The sequence below is a fragment of the Onychostoma macrolepis genome, chromosome 15 (assembly GCF_012432095.1).
Source record: "Onychostoma macrolepis isolate SWU-2019 chromosome 15, ASM1243209v1, whole genome shotgun sequence".
In the NCBI taxonomy this organism is placed as follows: Eukaryota; Metazoa; Chordata; class Actinopteri; order Cypriniformes; family Cyprinidae; genus Onychostoma; species Onychostoma macrolepis.
In genome coordinates, this window is record NC_081169.1 from 950,923 (window position 1) to 976,115 (window position 25,193).

A 25,193-nucleotide genomic window follows, 5' to 3' on the forward strand; every position below is an offset into this window, starting at 1 on the left:
AACTCACACACACTCGCTGTTACGTGATATAGTGATGGAACTGATACATTCACATCTTTACTATTCTGTTTGTTTGATTGATGGATTGTAAGTGAAGTGTTAAAATGTAACATTTGAGACATTATTGAAAGCTGATTTACTGCAGTACGTCTGAACTCTGGTGCTGCAGCTGATCTGTGACTGACGGTGTGTGTGTGTGTGTGTGTGTGTCGCAGGTGCTGTGATCAGTGTATTCGTGGCTCTTGCGCTGGGCTCTCCAGTTCCTCCACACACACAGCAGTGTGAATGCAGCGCCGCTGCCAGATCTCTGCTCTCCAGCGTCTCACACATCATGAAAAAGGTGAGATTTTAAATATATGCTAAATATATGTTAGAAATTGAGATTCAAATATATATTTGGTATATGTATGTTGAATCTAAATATGTTTTCAATTTCAATTTACAACATATATTTAATCTATATTTTAAATATGATTTGGCTAGAATTTTGAAACATATTTTTCAACAAAAACTAAATATATTTCAACATAGTCTACATTAAGACTATTGTTATAGACAACTTATATTTTCTTGTGGGAATGTATTTTCTTAGACTGAAATATATGGATTTTTGAATGCTTTTAAAGAATAATTTTAATGAAATGGGCAAATAATATATCGGTAGAGCATTTATTTACATAAATATATTTTGATACAGTTTAGTGTATATAAAAATATACGAAAAAAATTTAAACACATTTTGATGGTTTTGAAATCTCCTTTATTTTGTATGTATTTGTAATATATTTTCATATCTGGATCATTCCTGTTCTGAAGCGCCTAAACTATTAGCTAAATATGGTTTTGTTGTACTGAAGTATTTCAGTACTACAAACAGACTATCATCAGAAATGTGCTGTGGTCAAACTGAGACGCGTCAGCTTTACAAACACGGTTATTTACAGAGTGACTGGAAAAAGAACAGGATCTTCACAAAAAACCACTTCACTTTTTAATCATCGCCTGAAATATTCATATTATCAGTGTTGGGCAGTAACTAGATACTAGTAACTTAGTTACTGTAATAATATTACTTTTTGCAGTAACTAATAGTGTAACTAATAAGATTTCAGTAATAATATTAGTTATCATCCATAAAACAGCTTAGTTAGCTTTGATGCCTCAACCCGCTGATTTAAAATCTATCAAATAATTCCTAGATTTATTTTCATAATTTTCATAACTCGCACATGCATGTGATGTCCCCAGTGCAGCAGGCAAGCTTGGAATATGGAAAAGCTTACATCCAGCAGATAGAAATATTGCATTATATAGATTTTGTCAGGAAAAAGATGATCTGAACACTGTTGTGTAAGTTGTGTAAGGCTTTACTTTACTCTGGCGTTACATCCCTCTGATCAACATGTGCTACATTATATTACTATAATTAAAAATCTTTTTGGAAAATTAAAACATTTCTTACAAACTTATGTGATTTGATAAAATACATAATGAAATATAATCGTATATGGGTAACGGAGAAATTACAATTAGCTTCAAGCTGCACATGACAGTTAATGAGATGAATACAACACTTCTCCTTGAACGTCACTGTTAATCACTATTGAGTGTCTGTAATCACTTCTGACTGCGATCCGATGCGGATTCTAGAAGAATTTGATCTGGAAGATACACAGTTACAACTTCTGTGGGACGTGAAGAAGCAGTAATGTAACTAGTAGTGTAACTAATTACTGTTGCCAGAGAGTAAGAAGTAAAGTAACAACGTTACTTTTGAAAGGAGTAACTAGTAATGAGTAATATATTACATTCTTTGAGTAACTAGCCCAACACTGCATATTATCAGACTGATTTCAAACATGTCAGAATTCATCAGATCCGTCAGTGTTTGCTTTTCTGCTGGAGGATGATGATGATGATGTCATTAAGGAATCGCCTTCTGTTGGTTGATATACTAAGTGGTATATATATATATGTAGATATAGATATGAAAACATCTTTTATTTTAAGCATTTTTCAGCAACAAGAGTAATAATATTTTGTGATGTTTCCAGTAAGGGACTCATGACTTGTGTATAATTATGTGAATGTTTCTGATGGTTAATGGCGTTACTCTTGTGTGTGTGTGTGTGTGTGTGTGTGTGCTCCGAGCGCAGGAGGGGAAGATGGAGCACAGGGATCTGTTTTCTGGCTTTAACTGCACGGATCTGGAGGCTCAGATGATTCCTCACACTCTCACAGCGTCTGTCTGTCAGCCCAACGCCTCCGATGACGTGAGTCTCACACACATCACCACAACATCTCGGTCATCACACTCCGCTTTAGTTTAACCCTCATCACACACTTGAGCGACTGCAGGATCACTTCTCCAGAGAATGTTAGAGTTAACCAAAATTAACCACATGGATGGCAAACTGACATGAAACTAGCGAGACAACTGCCACAGTTTGCTGAGTGTCTCATGACAGCGCCACCTGCTGACAGAAGAAGAAACATCAGCCAAAGTCAGGTTCTGCTTTGCTCCATGTATTTCTGCAGGCAAATTTTAACCTATTTGTGAACTTCAAGGTTTCTCCACATAAAAACGCTTTATTTTGATAGTCCACTTTAGACATTCTACTAAATATAAGTAACTTTGCAACTACATGTCCACTAATTCTCAGATCAGACTGTAAGGGTAGGTTTAGGGTTAGTAGAATAAGTTTCTCATAGTCTGTATGTTGTATGTTGTGGACCCATCAAAATAAAGTGTTAGCAGATATTAAGCAGACAGTCTACTGATACTCTAATGACTGCTAAGTAACTTACTGTCAGTAGAATGTCTAAAGTGGACTATCGAAGTAAAGTGTTACCAAACTCTGTTTTGGTTATTGATGCTAGACTTTACCATTGTTATTAAACAACAGTAAATCTAACCAGCGTTTTCCTAACTACGACCAAACAACCTTACTCGGCCCTGTGATTGCTGCTTGTATTTAATATAGCTAACACATTAAGATCCCACTAGTTAATGCATTAACTAACATGAACTAACGATGAACAGATGTATTTTTATTAACAAATGTATTGTGGTCAAAGACATTTAAATGTCCACATTTACAAAAGTGATTTTATATACAAAGAAAGCACATTAAATGCCAGTAAAGCGTTTCAAATAAGTTTTGGGAGAATAAAATGTCAAAATGTGGGTGAAATAATGTTCCCTTGTCATTCAGTGCAACGCTTATATTTATGTAAACATTGAAACAACATACTTATTCTGACCTGTACATGTTAAAATATATAAAAGAATACTACATTTTATTGCATTTTAAATGAGTAAAAAAAAAAATCTCGCTGATAAATGGCCAAAATGGGATGGTGGCAAAGTTTAAAAATGTAGAATTACAAGTTTTATTACATTTTCTAACAACAACAATTCAAAGCTGTATTACACTCATTGTTATGATGCTTGAAAACTCTTTGACCCATTGTTAGTTAATTTCAGCACAGGTCATTAATGAATAACTACACAAGAACACATGAGTAACGCAATATTAGCACGCTAGTAACTACTAGTATCTAACAAGAAACTCTGATTAATGATTTAGTAAGTGATAGTGCTTAGTTGAATGTGGTAGTTCACTATTAGCTAATCAATAACTACTATTTTTTTTTATACCTCCCCAAGAACTACTGAGAACTACTGTATACAGGTTCATAGTTAATATGAATAATGCATAATGCATAATTAATTCTAAAGTGAAGGTCATGGTAACCCACTAGTAATGACTCAAGTATTACCAAATCATTCAGAAGGAATTATTAATTATTTGGATCAGTATTCTAAAGTGAATAACACGATAATTCTCTAGTAATGACTGAAATCATTATAAACTTTTGTGGTTTTTGTAAGGTTCTTGTAAGTAATTCATGTAAGTAAATTTGGTAACACTAATATCATTACTAGTGGGTTACCGTGATCTTCACTTTAGGATGTGGCTACACTTGAGTCATTACTATTCAAAACCTTACATATGTGTCAAAACTTACAGTGATGTCAGCCAATATTAGGGAGTTATGATGATTTTCACTTGAGAATACTGATCCAAGTAATTAGTAGTTTCTTCAGAAGGATGTAGTAACACTCGAGTCATTACTATCCGAAACCTTACATGTATCTCAAAAGCTCACAATGACGTCAGTCAATATTAGGAAGTTATCATGACCTTCACTTTAGAATACTGATCCAAGTAATTAGTAATTCCTTCTGAAGAATTTGGTAATACTTGAGTCATTACTACCATGATATTCACTTTAGAATTAATTATACATTATGCATAATTCACATTAATTATGAACCTGTAGTTCTTAGTAGTTCTCCAGGATTTGAAAAAAAAGAGTAGTTATTGATTAGCTAATAGTGAACTACCAATTTCAGCTGAGCGCTATTACTTACCAAATCAGTTTCTTGTTAGTTAGTAGTAGTTAGTATGTTTATAGTGCATTAGTCATTTGTTCCGGTGTAGTTATTCATTAATGATGGAACAGTATTCTAAAGTGTTACCGATACAACTTGTTGTAAAAGTTCAAATGGACGAAATGAATAAATTCTTTAGAAGTGTTTTTCATTGTTAGTTGATGTTAAGCGTCATGCAGTGAACTGATGTCAGCAGATGGAAGCTCACTGTGAAGTGTTATCAGTACAGTATGTTAATTATCATTATGTGTGCTTTCAGAAAGCGTCCTGCTCCAGCCACAGGAACTCGTCTTTCAGTGAGGTGAGCGCGCTGCAGTGTATTATATCTGTCTGATCCGGCTCAGCTGATCCGCTCCATCTAACGCTTGTGTGATTTTCACAGACGGACTGTCTGAAGAACATCAGAGCCGATCTGCGCTATTACGCCGTGATGCTGGACTCCTACAAGCTCAATGAGATTGATCTGAATCCAGTGAAGACGGCCACCAAAGCCCTGATGGATGTGAGAATCTCCTCCTTCTTCACACTAACTGATGATCAGTCTTGCCATACGAGCATACTGTATAATCAGAGCACTGCGTAAATCACTGAATCCCGCAGCGCTGCTTAACCAATCAACCAGACACCAAATATTAAGCTCTCTGACACAGAACTGAATTCAATAGAGAAAGAACCACTGCTCAAAACATTCCTTCGTTTTAGGCATCATAGCAGTAAACCTTTAACAATAATGCTTCTCGCACATTACAACAAAAATAAAACTGTGTTTAACAACTATTTTTTAAACAAAAATAAAGAAATATTGTAAAAAGTATTGTAATAGTAATAGTATTGTAACTTTTTGTTTTTAGTTTTACATTTAAATAAATAAATAAAAAATAAATAAATTTTTAAGCAGTAGAGCATGCCGCTAACAAACACCCAGGGAAATTACTATGCTTAAACTGATAAAAATGTGCATTTCTTGGGATAAAAGCATCTGCCAAATGCATAAATGCAGATGTTAACACCCTCAGAGGGTAGCTGAGAACCTGACCCGACAAAATACATCAAAAAATGATTTTATTTTAGGTCTGTGCAGCTGCCGTTAACCGTTAAACTGTGGGTCAAACTGACTTATAAACATCATAATCATAATCAATATTTTGCATGCACATATTTGCATATCCCACAGCTTTCCATATGTTAAAACTTTGCAGGCATGAGAAACTGTGACAAAATCAAAAAAATATCCTAGGTTAACCAGTATTTCTGATGCTCAACGTAACACAAGGGTTAAGGACTAGTAGACAGAACCCAGTGTTCATTGTGCAGTGCTCACTTCGTAAGCTGGCATTCCATTCCAAAAGCTGAGTATTCCTCAGTTTAGTGTGTGTAAACAGTAAAAAGGTGTCGTGTGTGTGTGATGACAACTCTAATAAATGGCAAATTCTGCTTGTTTTGCAGTGTTTGAATGAGAACTGTGAGGCTGCGGATGGAGAGTTTCCTCAGGTGAGTGTCTGTCGTCATCTCTCAAGGTGATGATACACAGGGCAACGTTTTGAGCCATTCTCAATGGGAAAGTGCTCAAAAAAATTGTCCTGTGTATCACCACCTTCATGCTCGGTCACTGTAGACCGACTCGTTGTTTCTGACGCTCATGTTCTCTGATGTGTGCAGTGGCGCGTCTGGAACGGCTCGTCCTTCAATAACCGCCTGTCGCTGTGCAAAACGCTGAAGGGCTTTCACATCCGGGCCATCACTGTGAACCGGGCGCTGGGCTACATCGGCTCTGGAGAGCACAGGAAATGATGTCATTCACTACAGCGCTGGGTCACCTTCATCGGCTGACGCCTGTCAGTCACACATAAGCTGAATATTTATGTTCATCACTCAATCTATTTATTTGTTTTGAGAAATTATTTATTTATGTGTATGTAATACATTATTTATTAACTATTTATTAAAATATTTGTGCACCAAAAATGTATTTTGTGTTTGTGTGGATGATTCCCAAGAAGTCAAGTCACCTTTATTTATATAGCACTTTTAACAATACAGATTGTGTCAAAGCTGCTTTACAGCATCAAATAGGAAATCGTGTGTCAATAATGGACAAGGACAATAGTAAACACTCAATTTTCAGTTAAAGGCATTTCATTATTGAATTCAGTGATGTCATCGTCCAGCTCAGTTCAGTTTAAATAGTATCTGTGCAATCAAGTTGACGATATCACTGGAAATTAAGTGTCCCCAACTAATCAAGCCAGAGGCGACAGCAGCAAGGAACCAAAACTCCATCCGTGACAGAATGGAGGAAAAAACCTTGGGAGAAACCCAGTCGGGGGTCAGTTCTCCTCTGACCAGACGAAACAGCAGTTAAATTCTAGGCTGCAGCAAAGTCAGATTGTGCAGAGGACTCATCTGGTTCCCGAGGTCTTGTCCCGATGGCCGTCTAGGTGACGATGTCTTCACTGGGGATCTGTCTCTGGGGCTCATCTAGGTGTCCTGGGGTCTCATTTATAAAATGTTGTGCCGAAACCATCCTAAAATTGATCTTACGATCATTTCTCAAATATGCGTACATGTGATTCATAAAATGAACGTACGTACAGAAAATGCAAGTACACGCGTACTCTTTCAGATCACAAACGAATCACAAATGATCTTGAACTTGTGCGCAACTGAATGATTTCAGATCACCAGTCACCGTCCAAATACTTTAATTTAGAACAGCGAGCTGCAAGAACAGCTTACATTTTTCAAAAACCTGCAGTACTCCGACAATAAAAAGTGCGTACGTCTGCTCAGACACTGACGTGACGCTAAGCACTTTTCCACGTCAAAGACAGTTTTTACAAATATGAGCGTTGGAGTGGATTTAAGCGCACACGCACACTCGAGATCAAATCTGTCCATATGCACACTTTAAAAATGAGGCCCCATGTGTGCAGTTTATTTTAAGGGTCCATAATTATGTAGTAGTTAAGCATCAGAATCAGAATCAGAATGAGCTTTATGGCCAGGTATGTTTACACATACGAGCAATTTGTTTTCGTGGCAGAAGCTTCCACAGTGCAACAGAATGACAGCGACAAGACAAAAAACAGATAAACACAAATAAGTAAATAGGGAATAACAATATACAAAGTGACAATTTGTATGTACAGGTATATTAAAAATAGACAATTTTGTATGGACATGTATATTATGTGCAAATTTGAAATGTAAATTAAGTATGTGTGTTAGATAAATAAATGTATGTGTATAAATAGTGTTGTGTGTTCCACATTTATTGTCAAGTGTTCATGAGATGGATTGTCTGAGGGAAGAAACTGTTCCTGTGCTGGCCGTTCTGGTGCTCAGAGCTCTGTAGCGTCGACCAGACGGCAGCAGTTCAAAGAGGGAGTGTGCTGGATGTGAGGGTCCAGAGTGATTTTGTCAGCCCTTTTGCTCACTCTGGATGAGTACAGTTCTTGGAGCTGAACCAGACAGTTATTGAAGTGTAGAAGACGGATTCAATGATGGCGGAGTAGAACTGTATCAGCAGCTCCTGTGGCAGGTTGAGTTTCCTCAGCTGGCGAAGGAAGTACAACCTCTGCTGACCCTTTTTCACAATGGAGTCTATGCGAGTGTCCCACTTCAGGTCCTGAGAGATAGTGGTGCCCAGGAATCTGAATGACTCCACTGCAGCTGTTCATGATGGTGAGTGGGGGGAGAGCAGGGGAGTTTCTCCTGAATTCAACGATCATCTCCACTGTTTTGAGCATGCTGAGTGTTGAGCTCCATGTTGTTAAGACTGCACCAGACTAGAGACCTGTGCGGGACAGATCTTTCAGTCCCACAAGATTCTGTCCCACGCCTGCAGAAATATATCTTATCTGGTCCCGCATTCATGTTTTGTCCCGCCCGCATAAAAGTAGCCTAATCTATATAGATTTTTTTCAGTACATCAAAGAAATTTACATGAAATGGTTCTGTAACATCTCCTAAGCTCCATAACATCCCAGCATAAACGCTCCCAATAAAATATTTGTTATTTAGGCTAAGCATCACCATTCACAAACCACTGTTATTTTTAACAGAAAAGCAAGCACGGGCTGCTGCTTGGTTTGGCATGACAAAATCTCTAAAAGCTGACATCTCAGTTCATCGCAATCTCATAGAGCTCTGTTATAACACAATGAACATATGAATTAAATTTCACATTTAATGTCTATACTTGGTGTATTAAAATGAGACGATTCATGAGCATGCAATTTCAGCACTGCTGTGAGTGGATTCTAACTTAATCACCTCTGATTGGCCATTGCATTCCAGAAATCAACAGCTGAGTCTGTGATTGGCTATATTGCGCAACGCTTTAAACACGTGTAATAAATAGAAACTCTGCCTGGCTTGCGCATGTTAATCATTTTAATGTTAATATTAGTTGTTCTTTTTGCTTTTGTGCAACAGATAAATAACAATTTATATGTTTTACACATTTTATGTTTAGCTAATTTCTATTTTGCAGGAGTTCCGCAAATAATTTTATTCTCTTGCATCCCGCACACACACAAGTCTCCTCCCGCCCGCACTCGCCCATCAAGAGTTGTCCCGTGGCGCACCCTGACATAAGTCCCTGGTCTGTCTAGATGTTGTAGAACATAATGCAGTCTCATGTTGACTGCATCATCCACAGACCTGTTTGCTCTGTAGGAAAACTGAAGAGGATCCAGCAAGGGTCAAGTAATATCCTTCAGCAGGGCCAGCACCAGTTTTTTGAATGCCTTCATTGACCACAGACGTTAGAGCCACAGGTCTGTAGTCGTTAAGTCCTGTTATCTTGGGTGTCTTTGGGATGGGGATGATGGTGGAGCGTTTGAAGCATGAAGGGACTTCGCACAGCTCCAGTGATCTGTTGAAGATATGTGTGAAGATGGGGGCCAGCTGGTCAGCACAGGATTTCAGACAAACTGGTGTAACACCATCTAGGCCTGGTGCTTTCTTCCGCTTCTGCTTCTGGAAGACCTGGCACACATCGTCTTCACTGATCTGAAGTGCAGGTGTGGGGGAGAGGGGGCTTGCTGGAGGTGTTAATGGTTGTGTGGCGAGGTGTTCAGGGCGGGTGTGGGGTGTTTTTTCAAACCTGCAATAAAACTCATTCAGATCATCTGTCAGTTGTTGATTCTCCACAGTGCTTGGGGCTGGTGTCTTGTAGTTGGTGATGTCTTTCAGACATTTCCACACTGAAGCCATGTCATTGGAAGAGAGCTGAATCCTCAGTTTTTCAGAATAATTCCTCTTTGGTACTCTGATCTCTTTTTCCAGTGTGTTTTTGGCCTGTTTATACAACAATCTGTCTCCACTCCTGTGAGCATCTTCTTTGGCCTCACGGAGCTGTCTGAGTTTTACAGTGAACCATGGTTTGTCATTGTTGTAAATTAAATGAGTCCTTGTAGGAATGCACATATCCTCACAGAAACTGATATATGATATTGCAGTCTCTGTGAGCTTTTCCAGATCGTTGGCAGCAGCTTCAAAAACACTCCAACCAGTGCAGTCGAAACAGGCATGTAAATCACCACTGCTTCATTAGTCCATCTTTTTACAGTCCTTAATACAGGTTTAGCTGATTTCAGTTTTTGCCTGTAGGTCGGTATAAGATGAACTAAACAGTGATCAGAGAGCCCCAAAGCTGCCCGTGGGACAGAGTGATACGCATCTTTTATTGTCGTGTAACAGTGATCCGATATATTACTGTCTCTGGAGGGACATGTGATGTGCGGTCTGCATTTTGACAGTTCACAGGAGAGATTTGCTTTATTAACAGGCATTAACACACTGGTAATTAATGATTAATTGAACATATAGTAAAAACATATTAGCATTAGTTATGTGGTAGTTAAGCATGAATCTCTAGTAGTGCTGTATTACTGGAAACTAAGCCATGATTATTCAGCTTATTCTGGTGAATAAATTTGAACGTCACTCAGTATGTGCCATACAAATCAATCATTCATGTGGATATACTTTTCACTTCAGAACAGGAGTCAAACTGTCTTTTTTACACAATTTAGCAATTTATTACTCCAAACTGTAAAGCTAACACCGAGTAAATATAATGATTCATATTGTTCAGTTTACTTTACAGATTGTAAATCGCAAAAATATAACATTATGTAAATAACTTACTACACATAAGAAATGTTTACATTACAAATAATGACTAAAAGAAGTTAATTTTTCAACTAATTCAACCAACTGTAAACTAACAGTCTACTAATACTCCAACGGGAGTTAGATGAGATATAGTTGCAAAGTGACATAGTGTACAGTTAACAACAGAATATCTAAACTGTTCAATCAAAATAGTCAAGTCAAGTCACCTTTATTTATATAGCGCTTTTACAATACAGATTGTGTCAAAGCACTTAACAGTATCAAATTGGAGGATAGAGTGTCAGTAATGTATAATGATAAGATTAAACACTCAATTTTCAGATAAAGGCATTTCATTATTGAATTCAGAGATGTCATTGTCTAGCTCAGTTTAGTTTAAATAGTATCTGTGCAATCAAATCGGCGATAATCGCTAGAAATTAAGTGTCCCCAACTGAGCAAGCCAGAGGCGACAGCGGCAAGGAACCAAAACTCCTCCGAGACAGAATGGAGAAAAACCTTGGGAGAAACCAGGCTCAGTCGGGGCCAGTTCTCCTCTGACCAGACGAAACCCGCAGTTCAAAAGTTTCTATTTCTATTTTAATTTTGTTGCAAGTTCTAACAATAGTAGTATTATGTAGTTAGGTATTTTATTATATTTTAGTTATTTTGTTATTTTTGGTTGATATATCTCTGGGGGTCATCCGGGCGTCCTGGTCTCCGCCGACGATCAGGGCCGCAGACGTCACCTCCCGGCGCCGACCCACCATCTGATCGGACACGGACCGAGAAACAGACTAGGAAAGAAACAGACAAACATTAGCGCAGATGTTATTCAACTTACGATGTAACGAGTACATCGTGGTGTTATGGGGAGTGTTCCCGGTTCCGGTTCATCTAATTAATGCAGCCTAACAATCCTTTAACGGATTTGAATAATAGAAGCGTATTAATGTGTTATGTGTAAGCCAGGCTAAAGAGATGGGTCTTTAATCTAGATTTAAACTGACAGAGTGTGTCTGCCTCCCGAACAGTGTTAGGTAGACTGTTCCAGAGTTTGGGTGCTAAATAGGAAAAGGATCTGCCGCCCGCAGTCGATTTTGATATTCTAGGTATTAGCAAACGGCCAGAGTTTTGAGAACGCAGCGGACGTGGAGGACTATAATGCGATAAGAGCTCGCTCAAGTACTGAGGAGCTAAACCATTCAGGGCTTTATAAGTAATTAACAAGCTTTTAAAATCTATCCGATGCTTGATAGGGAGCCAGTGCAGTGTTGACAGAACCGGGCTAATATGGTCATATTTCCTGGTTCTAGTAAGGACTCTAGCTGCTGCATTTTGGACCAACTGTAGTTTGTTGATCAAGCGTGCAGAACAACCACCCAATAAAGCATTACAATAGTCTAACCTTGAGGTCATAAACGCATGAATTAACATTTCTGCATTTGACGTTGAGAGCATTGGTCGCAATTTAGATATGCTTTTGAGATGAAAAATGCAGTTTTACAGATGCTAGAAACATGGCTTTCAAATGACAGATTGCTATCGAACAGCACACCTAGGTTCCTGACTGATGAAGAAGAATTGACAGAGCAGCCGTCAAGTGTTAGATAATGTTCTAGGTTACATGTGGGGTTTTAGGTCCGATAATTAACACCTCTGTTTTTCAGAATTTAGCAGTAAAAATTACTCGTCATCCAGTTTTTATATCGACTATGCATTCCGTTAGTTTCTCAATTTGGTGTGTTTCACCGGGCCGCGAAGAAATATAGAGCTGAGTATCATCAGCATAACAGTGAAAGCTAACACCATGTCTCCTGATAATATCTCCCAAGGGTAACATATAGAGCGTGAAAAGTAACGGCCCTAGTACTGAGCCTTGAGGTACTCCATACTGCACTTGTGATCGATATGATACCTCTTCATTCACTGCTACGAACTGATGGCGGTCAGATAAGTACAATTTGAACCATGCTAAGGCACTTCCACTAATGCCAACAAAGTTTTGTAGTCTATTCAAAAGAATGTTGTGGTCGATAGTGTCGAACGCAGCGCTAAGATCCAGTAGAACTAATAAAGAGATACAACCACAATCAGATGATAGAAGCAGGTCATTTGTAACTCTAATGAGAGCAGTCTCAGTACTATGATACGATCTAAATCCTGACTGGAATTCCTCACAGATATCATTTTTCTAGGAAGGAATATAATTGTGAGGATACTACCTTTTCTAGTATCTTTGACAGAAAAGGGAGATTTGAGATCGGTCTGTAATTAACTAGATCTTTGGGGTCAAGTTGTGGTTTTTTAATGAGAGGCTTAATAACAGCCAATTTGAAGGTTTTGGGGACATATCCTAATGACAATGATGAATTAATAATAGCCAAAAGAGGATCTATGACTTCTGGAAGCAGCTCTTTAGTAGTTTAGATGGAATCGGGTCTAACATACATGATGTTGGTTTAGATGATTTAACAAGTTTAGACAATTCTTCCTCTCCTACAGTAGAGAATGAGTGGAATTGTTCCTCAGGGGGTCTATAGTGCGCTATCTGATGCGATACTGTAGCTGACGGCTGCATGGTTACAATTTTATCTCTGATAGTATCGATCTTGGAAGTGAAGTAGTTCATAAAGTCATTACTGCTATGCTCTTGGGAAATGCCAACACCTGTTGATGCTTGATTTTTCGTTAATTTAGTTACTGTATTGAATAAATATCGGGGGTTATGTTTGTTTTCTTCTAGAAGAGACGAAAAGTAATCAGATCTAGCAGTTTTAATGCTTTTCTGTAGGATAGGGTACTTTCCGCCAAGCTAAACGAAATACCTCTAATTTAGATTTCCTCCAGCTGCGCTCCATTTTCCGGCTGCTCTCTTTAGGGCGCGAGTGTGCTCATTATACCACGGTGTTGGACTCTTATCCTTAATCTTCCTTAAGCGTAAAGGAGCAACCGCATCTAAAGTGCTAGAAAAGAGAGAGTCCATAGTTCCTGTTACATCATCAAGTTGTTCTGAGCTATTGGATATACTGAGGAACTGAGATAAGTCAGGAAGATTATTTATAAAGCAGTCTTTTGTGGTAGAGGTAATGGTTCTACCATATTTGTAACAAGAAGTTGGCTTTACAGCTTTAGCTATATGGAATATACAGGAGACTAGATAATGATCTGAGATATCATCGCTCTGCTGCAAAATTTCAACGCCACTGACATCAATTCCATGTGACAGTATTAAATCTAGAGTATGATTTCGACAATGAGTAGGTCCTGACACGTGTTGTTTAACACCAATTGAGTTTAGAATGTCTATAAATGCTGATCCCAACGAATCTCTATCATTATCAACATGGATATTAAAATCACCAACGATTAGGACTTTATCTGCAGTCAGCACTAACTCCGATAGAAGATCAGAAAATTCTTTAATAAAGTCTGTATGGTGCCCTGGTGGCCTGTATACAGTAGCCAGTACAAACATCACAGGGATTTATCATTAACACTTGTTTCTTTGGATAACGTTATATGAAGCACCATTACTTGAACGAATTATACTTGAAACCCAACCTCTGAGAGATACTGAAAATATTTCTATAAATTGTAGCAACACCTCCCCCTTTACCTTTTGGACGCGGTTCATGCTTGTAACAGTAATCTTGGGGTGTAGACTCGTTTAAAGTAATGTAATCATCTTGTTTTAGCCAGGTTTCTGTCAGACAAAGCACATCTAGTTTATGGTCAGTGAACATATCATTTACAAAAAGTGCTTTTGAAGAAACGGATCTAATATTTAATAAGCCAAGCTTTATCATGTGTTTATCTGTATTATATCGTTTTTTATTTGTTGAACATCAATTAAATTGTTACTATTACTTTGGTTTGGATGTTTTCTGTATTTTCTAGTTCGGGGAACAGACACAGTCTCTATAGAGTGATATCTAGGTGAAAACGTTTCTATGTGCTGAGAGTTAACTGACTTTGGTGACGTGAGGCGGCTAGCAGACGATCGGTTTAGCCAGTCTGTCTGCTTCCTGACCTGGGCTCCAGTTAGTCAAGTACAAACTCTAAGACTATGTGCCATATTTCTAGAGAGAAGAGCGGCACCACCCCAGGAGGACACCATCTCTTTTCAACAGGTCAGGTCTGCCCCAAAAATTCTTCCAATTGTCTATAAAGCCTATGTTATTTTGCGGGCACCACTTAGACATCCAGCCATTAAGTGACGACAGTCTGCTATGAATCTCATCACCCCGGTAAGCAGGGAGCGGACCAGAGCATATTACAGTGTCTGACATCGTACTTGCAAGTTCACACACCTCACCTTAACATTATTTTTGGTGATCTCCGACTGGCGAAGTCGAACATCATTAGCGCCGACGTGGATAACAATCTTACTGAATTTACGTTTAGCATTAGTCAGCACTTTTAAATTTGCCAAGATGTCAGGCGCTCTGGCTCCGGGTAAACAATGGACTATGGTGGCTGGTGTCTCTATTTTCACGTTCCGTACAATAGAATCGCCAATAACCAGAGCACTTTCATCAGGTTTCTCGGTGGGTGCGTCACCGAGTGGGGAGAACCTGTTTGATGTTCTGATCGGAACGGAAGAGTGGTGTTTTGACCCGCGACTATGCCGCCTCACTGTCACCCAGTTGCCCTGCTGCACGGGCTCAACCGAAACCGAACAATGTACAGGACTCCCTGAGCTAGTCGCATCCAAAGCAGTATCTACAGCCCTCACATTCTTACTGTCCTCAACTAAAGTTTGGATGCGTGTCTCTAGTTCTAAAACCTTCTCTGTCAGCCTAACTATTTCCCTGCATTTATCACATGTGAATCCCTCGCTGCTGACAGAGACAGATAAACTATACATGTGGCAAACAGTGCAAACAACAATAGCAGGAGAAGAAGCCATTACTCACCGTGATTGTTGAATGATACCAACTTAACTTACCACTTACCACTGTTGTTTGATGAGCTCGTGAAAAACGGAGCGAGGAAAAAATAAAATAATAATAGGCGCGAATAGAAATGCAAATGGAACCGCGAGTGACAAGCTAACGGGCTAACAAGCTGCACTCGCGGTTTTTAAAGGAGAACGATCAAATTAGTTAGATTAGTTTGAAAGATAACACCAGAAATATGGTGGGAATTAAGTTATATATTATCACTTTAGACAAAAGGGATTGAAAGTAAAGTAGAGATTCAATAAAAAGCGAAGGTACACAGAGCTACAAACACAAACCTCTCAGCAGCACAACAGACTGAAGCAATCGAACCAATAATAAATTGTAACCCTATCTTTTACTACATTTACTGTACTTTCTGTTAACCATTAATGGATTATTTTTGCTTATTTATTCTTTACACGTTTAATTTTTCAAATGTTTGATTAGATATAAGTAATGCTAATATACCCTTAATGTACTGTATGTTCAGTTAGTTGTTAATTACTGGTGTGTTCATGCTTAACTACCACATTATTATGAACTCTTAAAATGGAGTGCTATCACAGGTTTATTGACGCTAAACTGCAAAAGTAACTTACACTGAAATGCTCTGGTTTATGACATCAGAACATTATCATGAGCGTGCACATTCACACATCATGTCCCAGACAGCAAAATGGTGTTGGCCCAGATCCGGCCCACATCTGGCCCGCGTGAAATCCATGTCACATGTCCCGGAGATCAGCAGATGAACGTACTGCTTTTGGCAAACATATGGAGAGAAACCATCTGAAATGAACCAGGTTTAAGCTCCTATAGACTTGGATGAAAATACAAACAGTGGTTCTGTCATTCATTTTCATGATTTATTCATTTAAAGAATAAAGATTCCCCTGAGAGAGCACATCATATAGGTGTGAGAGGTGCGGATTTACCCAACAAACATTTCACATGACAGAGAAACTAATGCAGCCGTTTGCCGAAATATTCTGAACCAGTGTCACACGACATGAGCTCTGTGTCCATGTGAACAGTGATGGTCACTCGTGGGGATGGAGCTTGTATCTGCATGAATATCATGATATCATACGCTGGTGTTATGCTACTAAAACGTCAGTCCATAACCATCAGAGAACGACGGCACCTGAGATCAAAACATCAACCCTATTCCTTAAAAACAAATGCAGATGATCACGGCTCATAGTTCGACGAAACAAACTGAGTTCAACTTACAATCCTTACAAAAACATTCAAATATGTACAATATCTAAAAATGTACAAAGAGCTACATACAAAATGTACCAGATGTACTAAGAGCGTCAAGTATCTACAGAGCTCAGTTCTCCTGAAGTTTTTCCTGAAAGCTCCAGATTCCAGTATGAGAACAACCCTCAGGACTTCATCGGTCTCTGTCAATGGTTAAAATGATTTCTGATGATCGGTCAGCTTTAAAATTCGGTAGACGTCCACAGACTCCAGACAGGTGGACAGACGTGCGCTCATCTCACAGCTGAAGCTCATGTAGCGGAATTATTTTGTAGCATCTCTGGAAAGAAAAAGAGACACACACAAATGTTTCAGTGTGAATGTGTATGATAAAACAATCAGCAGTTCTGCTGATATACTGTACTGAAACAGAAGCCCTGTACTGACGAGGACAACACTGCTGGCATGAACCAACAAATCACTAGCTTTTCAAACCACACATCATCAAAATTACTACAAATGATCACTGTTTACTATACTAACTGTTTACTATACTAATATAAACTTTTGAACTGCTGGTTCGTCTGGTCAGAGGAGAACTGGCCCCAGACTGAGCCTGGTTTCTCCCAAGGTTTTTTTTCTCCATTCTGTCACAGAGGGAGTTTTGGTTCCTTGCCGCTGTCGCCTCTGGCTTGCTCAGTTGGGGACACTTAATTTCTAGCGATTATCGTCGATTTGATTGCACAGATACTATTTAAACTAAACTGAGCTAGACAATGACATCTCTGAATTCAATAATGAAATGCCTTTAACTGAAAATTGAGTGTTTAATCTTATCATTATACATTACTGACACTCTATCCTCCAATTTGATACTGTTAAGTGCTTTGACACAATCTGTATTGTTAAAAGCGCTATATAAATAAAGGTGACTTGACTAACAGTAACTGGTATTATTACAGAAATGTCTCATAATAAATAGTATGTCCCATCCTAAAACTGCACTCATCAAGCCACTTTGCAAAGACATTAAAAACATTTTCATGCTGCAGAGAGGAAGCATAAATGTGTTTCAAGCAAGACAAGAAATCTTAAAACTAGATAAAGCCAGGTTAAATTTTCCAATATGATTTTACTGAAATATTAGCGTTAATTGTTTTTATGATGGGGATTTCAGATTTCTCTTTTTATCACTGCAAAAATCAGAAAACAGACAGAAAACAATACATCTTCACCATATTGTATAAATCAGTGTGAATTATATATAAACAAACCTCTTAGTAAATCTCTTCAGAATACAGAGAGGAAAAAACTGTAAAGTTTGCTGTATGTAAGAGAAAAAACTCTTTAAAGATATGAACTGGAATTGAAATGAACAGATGCATGTAGACAAAGTGCAATAAAATAAACACTTGAATGTGTATTTTGGATGTTTTCTTTCCACTAGTTTGAAAGAAGACATGATATAGAAGCAAAATTGACCAGTGCATGAAAGAAAAAAGAAAAAAACCAAAGGTTGTGTCTGTAGTGTCTTGCGTTAAACAGGAATGATTGGCAAAATCACAGGCATCGCCTGGTTGAACGTCGCATGTCTGAAAAAGTGGCCTTGATTCTCAGAACTGTCTTTCTAAAGGACTTCTGCATCCCTGTGCTGTGTTTGATCTGTTGGACTGTGTCATACATCTGCTTTAGATGCACATCTCATTGTTTTTCAGCATCTCACGCCATGAGCCTCGTCACCAGCAGGTCACGTAAAAAAGAACAGTGGTTGACCGATATAGACTTTCTTGATATCTGATGCTAATATCATACGCCAACACATGCACAACAATTGCTGAAATTAAATTTCTATAAATTTTATACAATATTTACAAATTACAAATCAGTCTGAAAATGATCAAATACGAAAAAACAACCTTGATGAAAATAAACATTGGAAACCTCTTGATTCCGTCAAAATAAAATGCTTCTGGCACATTGGCCAAACAGAAAAACTTATCAGCCGATGCAGATAATTAAAAAATGCCAGTATATTGGCCTTGGCAATATATTGGTCAACCACTAGAATAGAGTGGCTAATGGTTGATATAAAGCTGATGATATCACACTATTTCATTTACAGATAAATAAAAAGTCCTGCTCTTACTAACCAAACAAAAACATATCGGCAGATGCTAATCATTAAAACATTCCTAATATCGGCCAATATATCGGTCAACCTCTACAAATAGACACACCTCAAAGCCTTTTTCATCTGTTACACTGAGCCCAGGCCATCCCTCCTGCTAGAGGATACACACTGAAACACACCAGATCCCGTCCAGACTCACCGTCCAGCACAGCAATGACCTCATTCGGCACGTCATCGTTGTCTTTCAAACATTTGTGGAGATCCTGAATTCCCGCTTTTCCCTTGGGCTGACGTCTTCTCCAGCGCTCCAGCATGTTGAACTTCAGCATGGTCACGCTCTCCTCGGCGGCCTCCATCTCCTCCAGGTCCTGCTTGCTGAGGCCCAGACAGCTGATGGCCACGACCTTCCACTCCCTCCCCATGCGTTTAGCCACCTGCATCAGCTGCTGGTCCGTCAGGTCCGGAGTCGGAGCCGGGGCTGGGGCCGTCGCGTGACAGTCTGAAGACACACCAGCACTCCAGTCAACATATAATCAGGATAAATACTGTAACAAGGCATCACGGTCATCATACACTTACCGGCCTCATCAATGCCGCGAGCTTTCTTGCTGTGTTTGTGACAGAGATCTTCCTCCGACGTGCTGCTGTGTCTCTTTCTGCCTGTAAACGACGAGACCACAAAACATCCATCGTTCCTGAATATTCTGTGATGAATAGAGCACTGAAGTGATGATGCATTGTTGTAGACAAACCCGTAAGTTCACATCACTGCTTCCCTCAACATAAACCCAGTAGGATTTTTCCACTGTCTTTTGGATTATTGCAGAAATTCAGCTCTGTGACCAACACAAGTTTATGATTCTTAGTAGAGATGTAACGGTATGAAAATCACGATTATAGTGACCAAAATGATCATGGTTATCAGTATTATCACGGTATTGTTAAAATGTGCTGGAAATGTTCAGAAAGTACTGACACATTAATCATTTCACCAAGTTTTATATTTAAAATCAACAAACAACAAATAAAGTGACTTTTAGTTTGCATGAGCACTAAAACAATAACATTAACCAATGATGTCCAGATTTTAAATGACGACATGACTGACAACAGTTTATCTAATAACGTACGAAATGTTCAAATAAAGCTTTGAAAAAGTTTCATAAAATGGTAAACCTCACATTTCAGCTTTTAAATAAAGAAAAGGGTTAAGTATAAATGATATTTGATTAATAACGATTATCAGTATTTTATCTGCTCCATAAATAATTCTAGATCGCTTATTATTGTTTAAATGTGTAGAATCCACATCAGCTTGTTTTTCATCAACCGGTCATAAATTACAGCAGGGCAGGCAGATCCGGTCTGTGTTTAGTCCAGACAGAAACCGCACACAGACTGAATGTGAATGTGAGTCTCTGTAAATCCAGTCTCTGACAGCAGGTGGCGCTGATGGAGCAGCAGAACTACAGCTGTTTCTCGTAAAGAACACTACTTTATTAGGTATTACACGGAGCGAATACCTTCGAATCTTTTCTGAAGACAGTCAGAATCTTCAGAGGTGCATTCATATATTAATTTGTATAATTCCCTTAGCACTCAGTGTTTCCCCTGCCATTATATTAGGCGGCTATCTAAATAGTCTTGCTAAACTAAATAGCCTTGTTATTTATCTTATTTACACGATGGCATGACATTTCTGTCTCTACATGGTCGTGCGTTTACAATTCTCTTCTGCTCTCTGTATCTCGCACGCACACACACACACACACACACACACACACACGTGCGCGCACACACACACACACGTGCGCACACACACAGGTGAGCACACTCCCACTAGCTTTTTGTAAATATTAAGCTGCAAAAGACTATTTAAATATGAATTCTGTGTGTCTCTATGTTAGTGAATGGCGCAGACACGCGGTTTTGTTTACTACTCATACTGTGACGCTTATAATATTATTTTATTTTTTTTATTGCAAAACTTGTAGAAATATACAAGAACAGGGAAACAGGACATGAATATATTCCTACAAAGAATAATCATAAAAATAAAGACAGAAAACAAATATTTTGGATTTGCGTACATCAAATTATAGAATTATCTATACAGAAAAGTGCAAAAAATAAAATTACATAATTTTAGAAAAGCTGTCATAGTCCATCAAAAATGTGGCACTCTTTTTGTTATTTGTAAGTCTTAGAGATGAAACAAGAGAAACAAATTCAGAAAGAAAAAGGGGGAAAGACAAAAGAGATTTAAGCCATTTTTACTTATGAATGAAGAATTTTGCTTTCAATATAAGAAAATTAACAACATATTCAGCAGGTAATAGCTTTGGATTTTCATAATAAAAAATTACATTTTTGAGGACGAAGGTATGGGTCACATTTGTAAGGTTAGAAACATAGGTGCTTAAGTCAACCCACAATTTGTTGGTAACACCACAATCAAAAAACAAATGGGCAGCTGTTTCTTCAACAAAACCACAAAACCAGCAAGACTCATCAACATCAGAATATTTAGAAACAGACAAATTAACAGGATAAATTTTATGAAGGATTTTATAATGAACCTCCTTAACTTTGTTAGACATACAAACTTTACTTGGCAAAAGCCAGGCCTTTCTCCAATTTATATTTGTTATAAAGGAACCCCAGTAGAATTTCCCTCTTGGAGTAATCTTTCTCTTTGTCTGAAATATTTTGCGAATATGTTTGTTATTGCATTTCTGATCTAAAATATCAATACCACCCAAACGTAAAGCCGGATAAACACTGTTGCCTTCACTGAATTTGAGGTGATTTTTAATTAACTGGGTTAAGCCTACTGGGATGGCTCTCATCAAAGTATTATATTCCTTTGGTGGGACTGGATTCATATATTGTTCGTAAGTTGAAATATTACCAAAATCATCAAACACAGATAGAATACAGTTCAAGTTATTATTAAACCATCTAGGGGGAAAAAAGAGACTTATTTCTAACAGTTATATCAGCATTATTCCAAAGGAGAGCTTTGTGGGGGAGAAACCATGGACAAAACACAATTTCCATGAAAGAAGACGTTGCTGATGGAAGTTAGATAAGGAAATAGGTAACTTGCCAGGCAAGAAATTACACTTTAGTAAGAAAGATAGGCCACCAAGTTGGTCAAATATCTTATTTGGAATAAAGAACCACAGTGACATTGGATTCATAAGGCACCTTCTCAACCAATTTACTTTAAAGGTGTTTACAGTATCTGCGAAGTCCAAAAAAATCAAGGCCACCTTCGCTTCTGGAATTAGCAAGCACTTCTCTTTTTAATTTGTAAGGTCTATTTTTCCAGATAAAATCCAAAAATATTTTATTAATTTCCTTTATAGCTTTATCGCTGACAAATAAAGAAAGAGCAGAATTTTGATCTTCCTGTCAAATACTGAAATTCCTTTCAAATGATCATCTTGGTTAATACTTAGAGAGAGTAGGGTTTCATTTAAGTAAAACTATCCTCATATCATATACACACGTCACAGAAATGTAAAGGTATTCATGGCAACCCGTCAAAATAAAAGTTCGGTTTAACTTGAAGACGTGGCAGAAATACATTACTTTTGTTCAATAGAATGTATGTAATAGGCTACTACTACTACTGCTAAAATTATTAAAACCTTATTTTTAAGGAATAATCATACAACATTTCTTCAATGTTTTAATTGTAATAATAAATCCCCTTTATTTTCCAAAAAAATTAAATTCGTTTAATTTTCATTAATTAAAAGATAAATTGTGAATGTTTTATGCCTTTAAAAATATAAATAAAATTCATAAGGCTATTGTAAGAATAAAAGGCTATTGTTAACAATAAACCATAAGGTTGGAAAAAATAAAACATTTCATAGGGCCCTAAACATCATTTTTGTTAAACTTTTAATAGATTGATGATAAATTGTTTAAGTTTCATGATTTTAATTAATTAGACATGCTTTCTGATTAATACAAGTTTATTTAACCATTAAGAAGGAGTCCAGAAAAATTAAAACAGAAAAATGGAATCCCCCCCCCCACCCCACCCCCAGGGGAAACACTGGCACTCTTTTAAAACCATGTTTTCACACAAAACGAAACTACATCATGAAGATCTGAACACAACTGTTGTGAATTTTGAAGCCTAAATACAATCTTCAGAAGTGAAAAGAAAATCACTGGATATAGACACACTAGAGTCTACACTGACTTCAACATCGCTACCATTACGCTTCAACTTTTTCAGTTTTTATTTAAAAAAATGTCTTTATTGAATGTGAGTTTCAAGATGAATAAAAGCTTTACAAAAATCCAATGGCAGATTTATTGATGTATTTTATGATGGAATAAAACATGCACAACAACAAAACAAAGCACTTTTACTTCAAGCAACTGGTTTCTGGGTTTTGGCTGACAAAAACACATCATCCCTGCAGCACTATATTGAGGACAGAGACGCACCACATACCTTTCGATGGTTTCCTGGGGTTTTCATTTAGATGATGTACGCAGTCTCCTGTAAAATAATAATAATTTGTTATATATAGCGCTTTTCTGGGTACTCAAAGCGCTTAACATAGAAGGGGGAATCTCCTCAAGTACCACCAGTGTGCAGCATCCACCTAAAAGATTTATAATTATATTTACTGTTCTTTACAAACATGAGTCATTCTCAGGAAACTGTGTCTCCATGTCTTACTGTTTCAAATGAACAGGATTATAGTTTGGGGACCAGTTCTCACTCTTAACCATTAACTATGATGACCTTTGCCTCAATACACTACTAAACTGCTGCTTATTAACAGTCAGCAGGTAGTTGTTCAGTTTAGGTATGGGGTGGATTAAGGGATCTAAACTGCGGTCATGCAGAATAAGGCATTAACATGTGCTTTATAAGTACTAATAAACAGCCAATATGCTAATCATATGCATGCTAATAAGCAACTAGTTAATAGTGAGAATCGGTCCTTAAACTGTTGAAATATTACTGACATATTTAGTTTTTGTCTCTGCAAAAACAGCTTTTTTTCCTTTCTGTTCAACCCTGTTATTTTTTTATTTCAAAATAATGGCTTGATTTTCTGACATCATATTTGAGGGAGGCGCGAAGAAATACTCATTTAGATAATCATTCTCCTTAGCATTATTTCATTATGTCTACATATTAGCCATAACGTCATAGCGATCAAAATTTTATCAGACTACTGTCAGAGGGTTGAAATAATATCAAGCTTTGGGTGACAGTTAGAAATTTATGGAAAATTATGAAAAATACATTTTTGGCACCAAAGCAAAGGAGCCGCTCGTGTTTGTGTTCAGTGAGCCGTACCCTCTCTGATGGTAGCCGTCCATACAGTATGACCTGAGTCAGCATCAGTCAAGGACAGTTTGAAGGGAGGACTTTCCTCAAAGAAGACCTCGAAGTATCCCTTCACCTCCACGATGACAGGAGAGAAGAGCATGTCCTGCAGACACACACACACACACACATGATAACCTCACAGCTGAGCGCTGGAGCCGTGATCTCCGGCCGCGTCTGCAGTACCTCCGGTGTGATGTGACCCATGGGCTCGCTGATGAGACGGTACCTCCTGTTCTCCTCCAGCATGCATGTGGGTGGCTTGTCCACTTGTATGTACCTCTTGTTGTTCCTAAAGTTGTTCGACCGCCGGACGGCCCTCCTAATGTCCTGCAAAACATGGCATCAGCGGTAATTCTGAAGAACCTCTATCAGAGTCTTGGCAAGTATTGTCACGCTAAACTAACCCAGGGTTCAGGATCAGTTGGATTTAGACAAAAACCAAACAAATTCCACATGTTTTACGCAGAACTACAATCCTTCCCGTCATTTCTCTGACAGCGTTATTGAACTGAACTGAGTTTAATAATGCCACTATTGTTGTCTGTAGAGGCTGTTTTACAGCTCAAATTGATGAATTTTGCAACAATAATATTGTTATTTTCCTGTTTATTTCTGTGAAGCTGATTTAAAACAATCCATATTGCATAAAGTGTAGGGTTGGGTACCGAAACCCAGTACCAATATGGCACCGGTACCTAAGTAACCGGTATGTACTAGAACCGAATCAGAACAGAGATTTCGGTGCCTCATTTCGGTGCCATGCCTGAGAGATCGATTAAAATATTTTTCCTTTGTTTCTCCGAAACAAACGTAAGAAGCATCATCACCGGCACCGCACGTGAAAAATTATTTCCCGAATGAGAAAATGCACGTGAACTCACGTCGGAAAGCTCAAATAATACAAGTCCAACAAATCTTTGTAGTAGTAACGCGAGCGTGCTGTTTTCACATTCC

At 38.0% G+C, this 25,193-nt stretch overlaps 2 protein-coding genes across 3 annotated transcripts in view; one reads left to right on the top strand and one right to left on the bottom strand.

The window, feature by feature from the left end:
* Nucleotides 1-205: 205 nt before the first annotated feature.
* Nucleotides 206-7,662, top strand: il12a (interleukin 12a; the record flags this gene model as incomplete). Its single annotated transcript, XM_058745287.1, has 6 exons — nt 206-340; nt 2,157-2,273; nt 4,719-4,760; nt 4,842-4,961; nt 5,906-5,950; nt 6,119-7,662. Coding segments are annotated over 6 exons (591 nt in total), but the record flags the coding sequence as incomplete, so codon positions are not given.
* Nucleotides 7,663-16,372: 8,710 nt separating this feature from the next.
* Nucleotides 16,373-25,193, bottom strand: part of si:dkeyp-97b10.3 (uncharacterized) — a 40,121-nt gene continuing 31,300 nt past the window's right edge. For both annotated transcript variants that reach the window (XM_058745503.1, XM_058745502.1), the window contains exons 10-15: nt 24,423-24,566; nt 24,207-24,342; nt 23,346-23,393; nt 19,445-19,525; nt 19,065-19,364; nt 16,373-17,074 (exon numbers count right to left, since the gene is read on the bottom strand). In XM_058745503.1, coding sequence (XP_058601486.1) covers nt 17,046-17,074; nt 19,065-19,364; nt 19,445-19,525; nt 23,346-23,393; nt 24,207-24,342; nt 24,423-24,566 — 738 coding nt within the window. In that variant the 3' untranslated portion in view covers nt 16,373-17,045. The remainder of the gene's footprint in view (nt 17,075-19,064; nt 19,365-19,444; nt 19,526-23,345; nt 23,394-24,206; nt 24,343-24,422; nt 24,567-25,193) is intronic.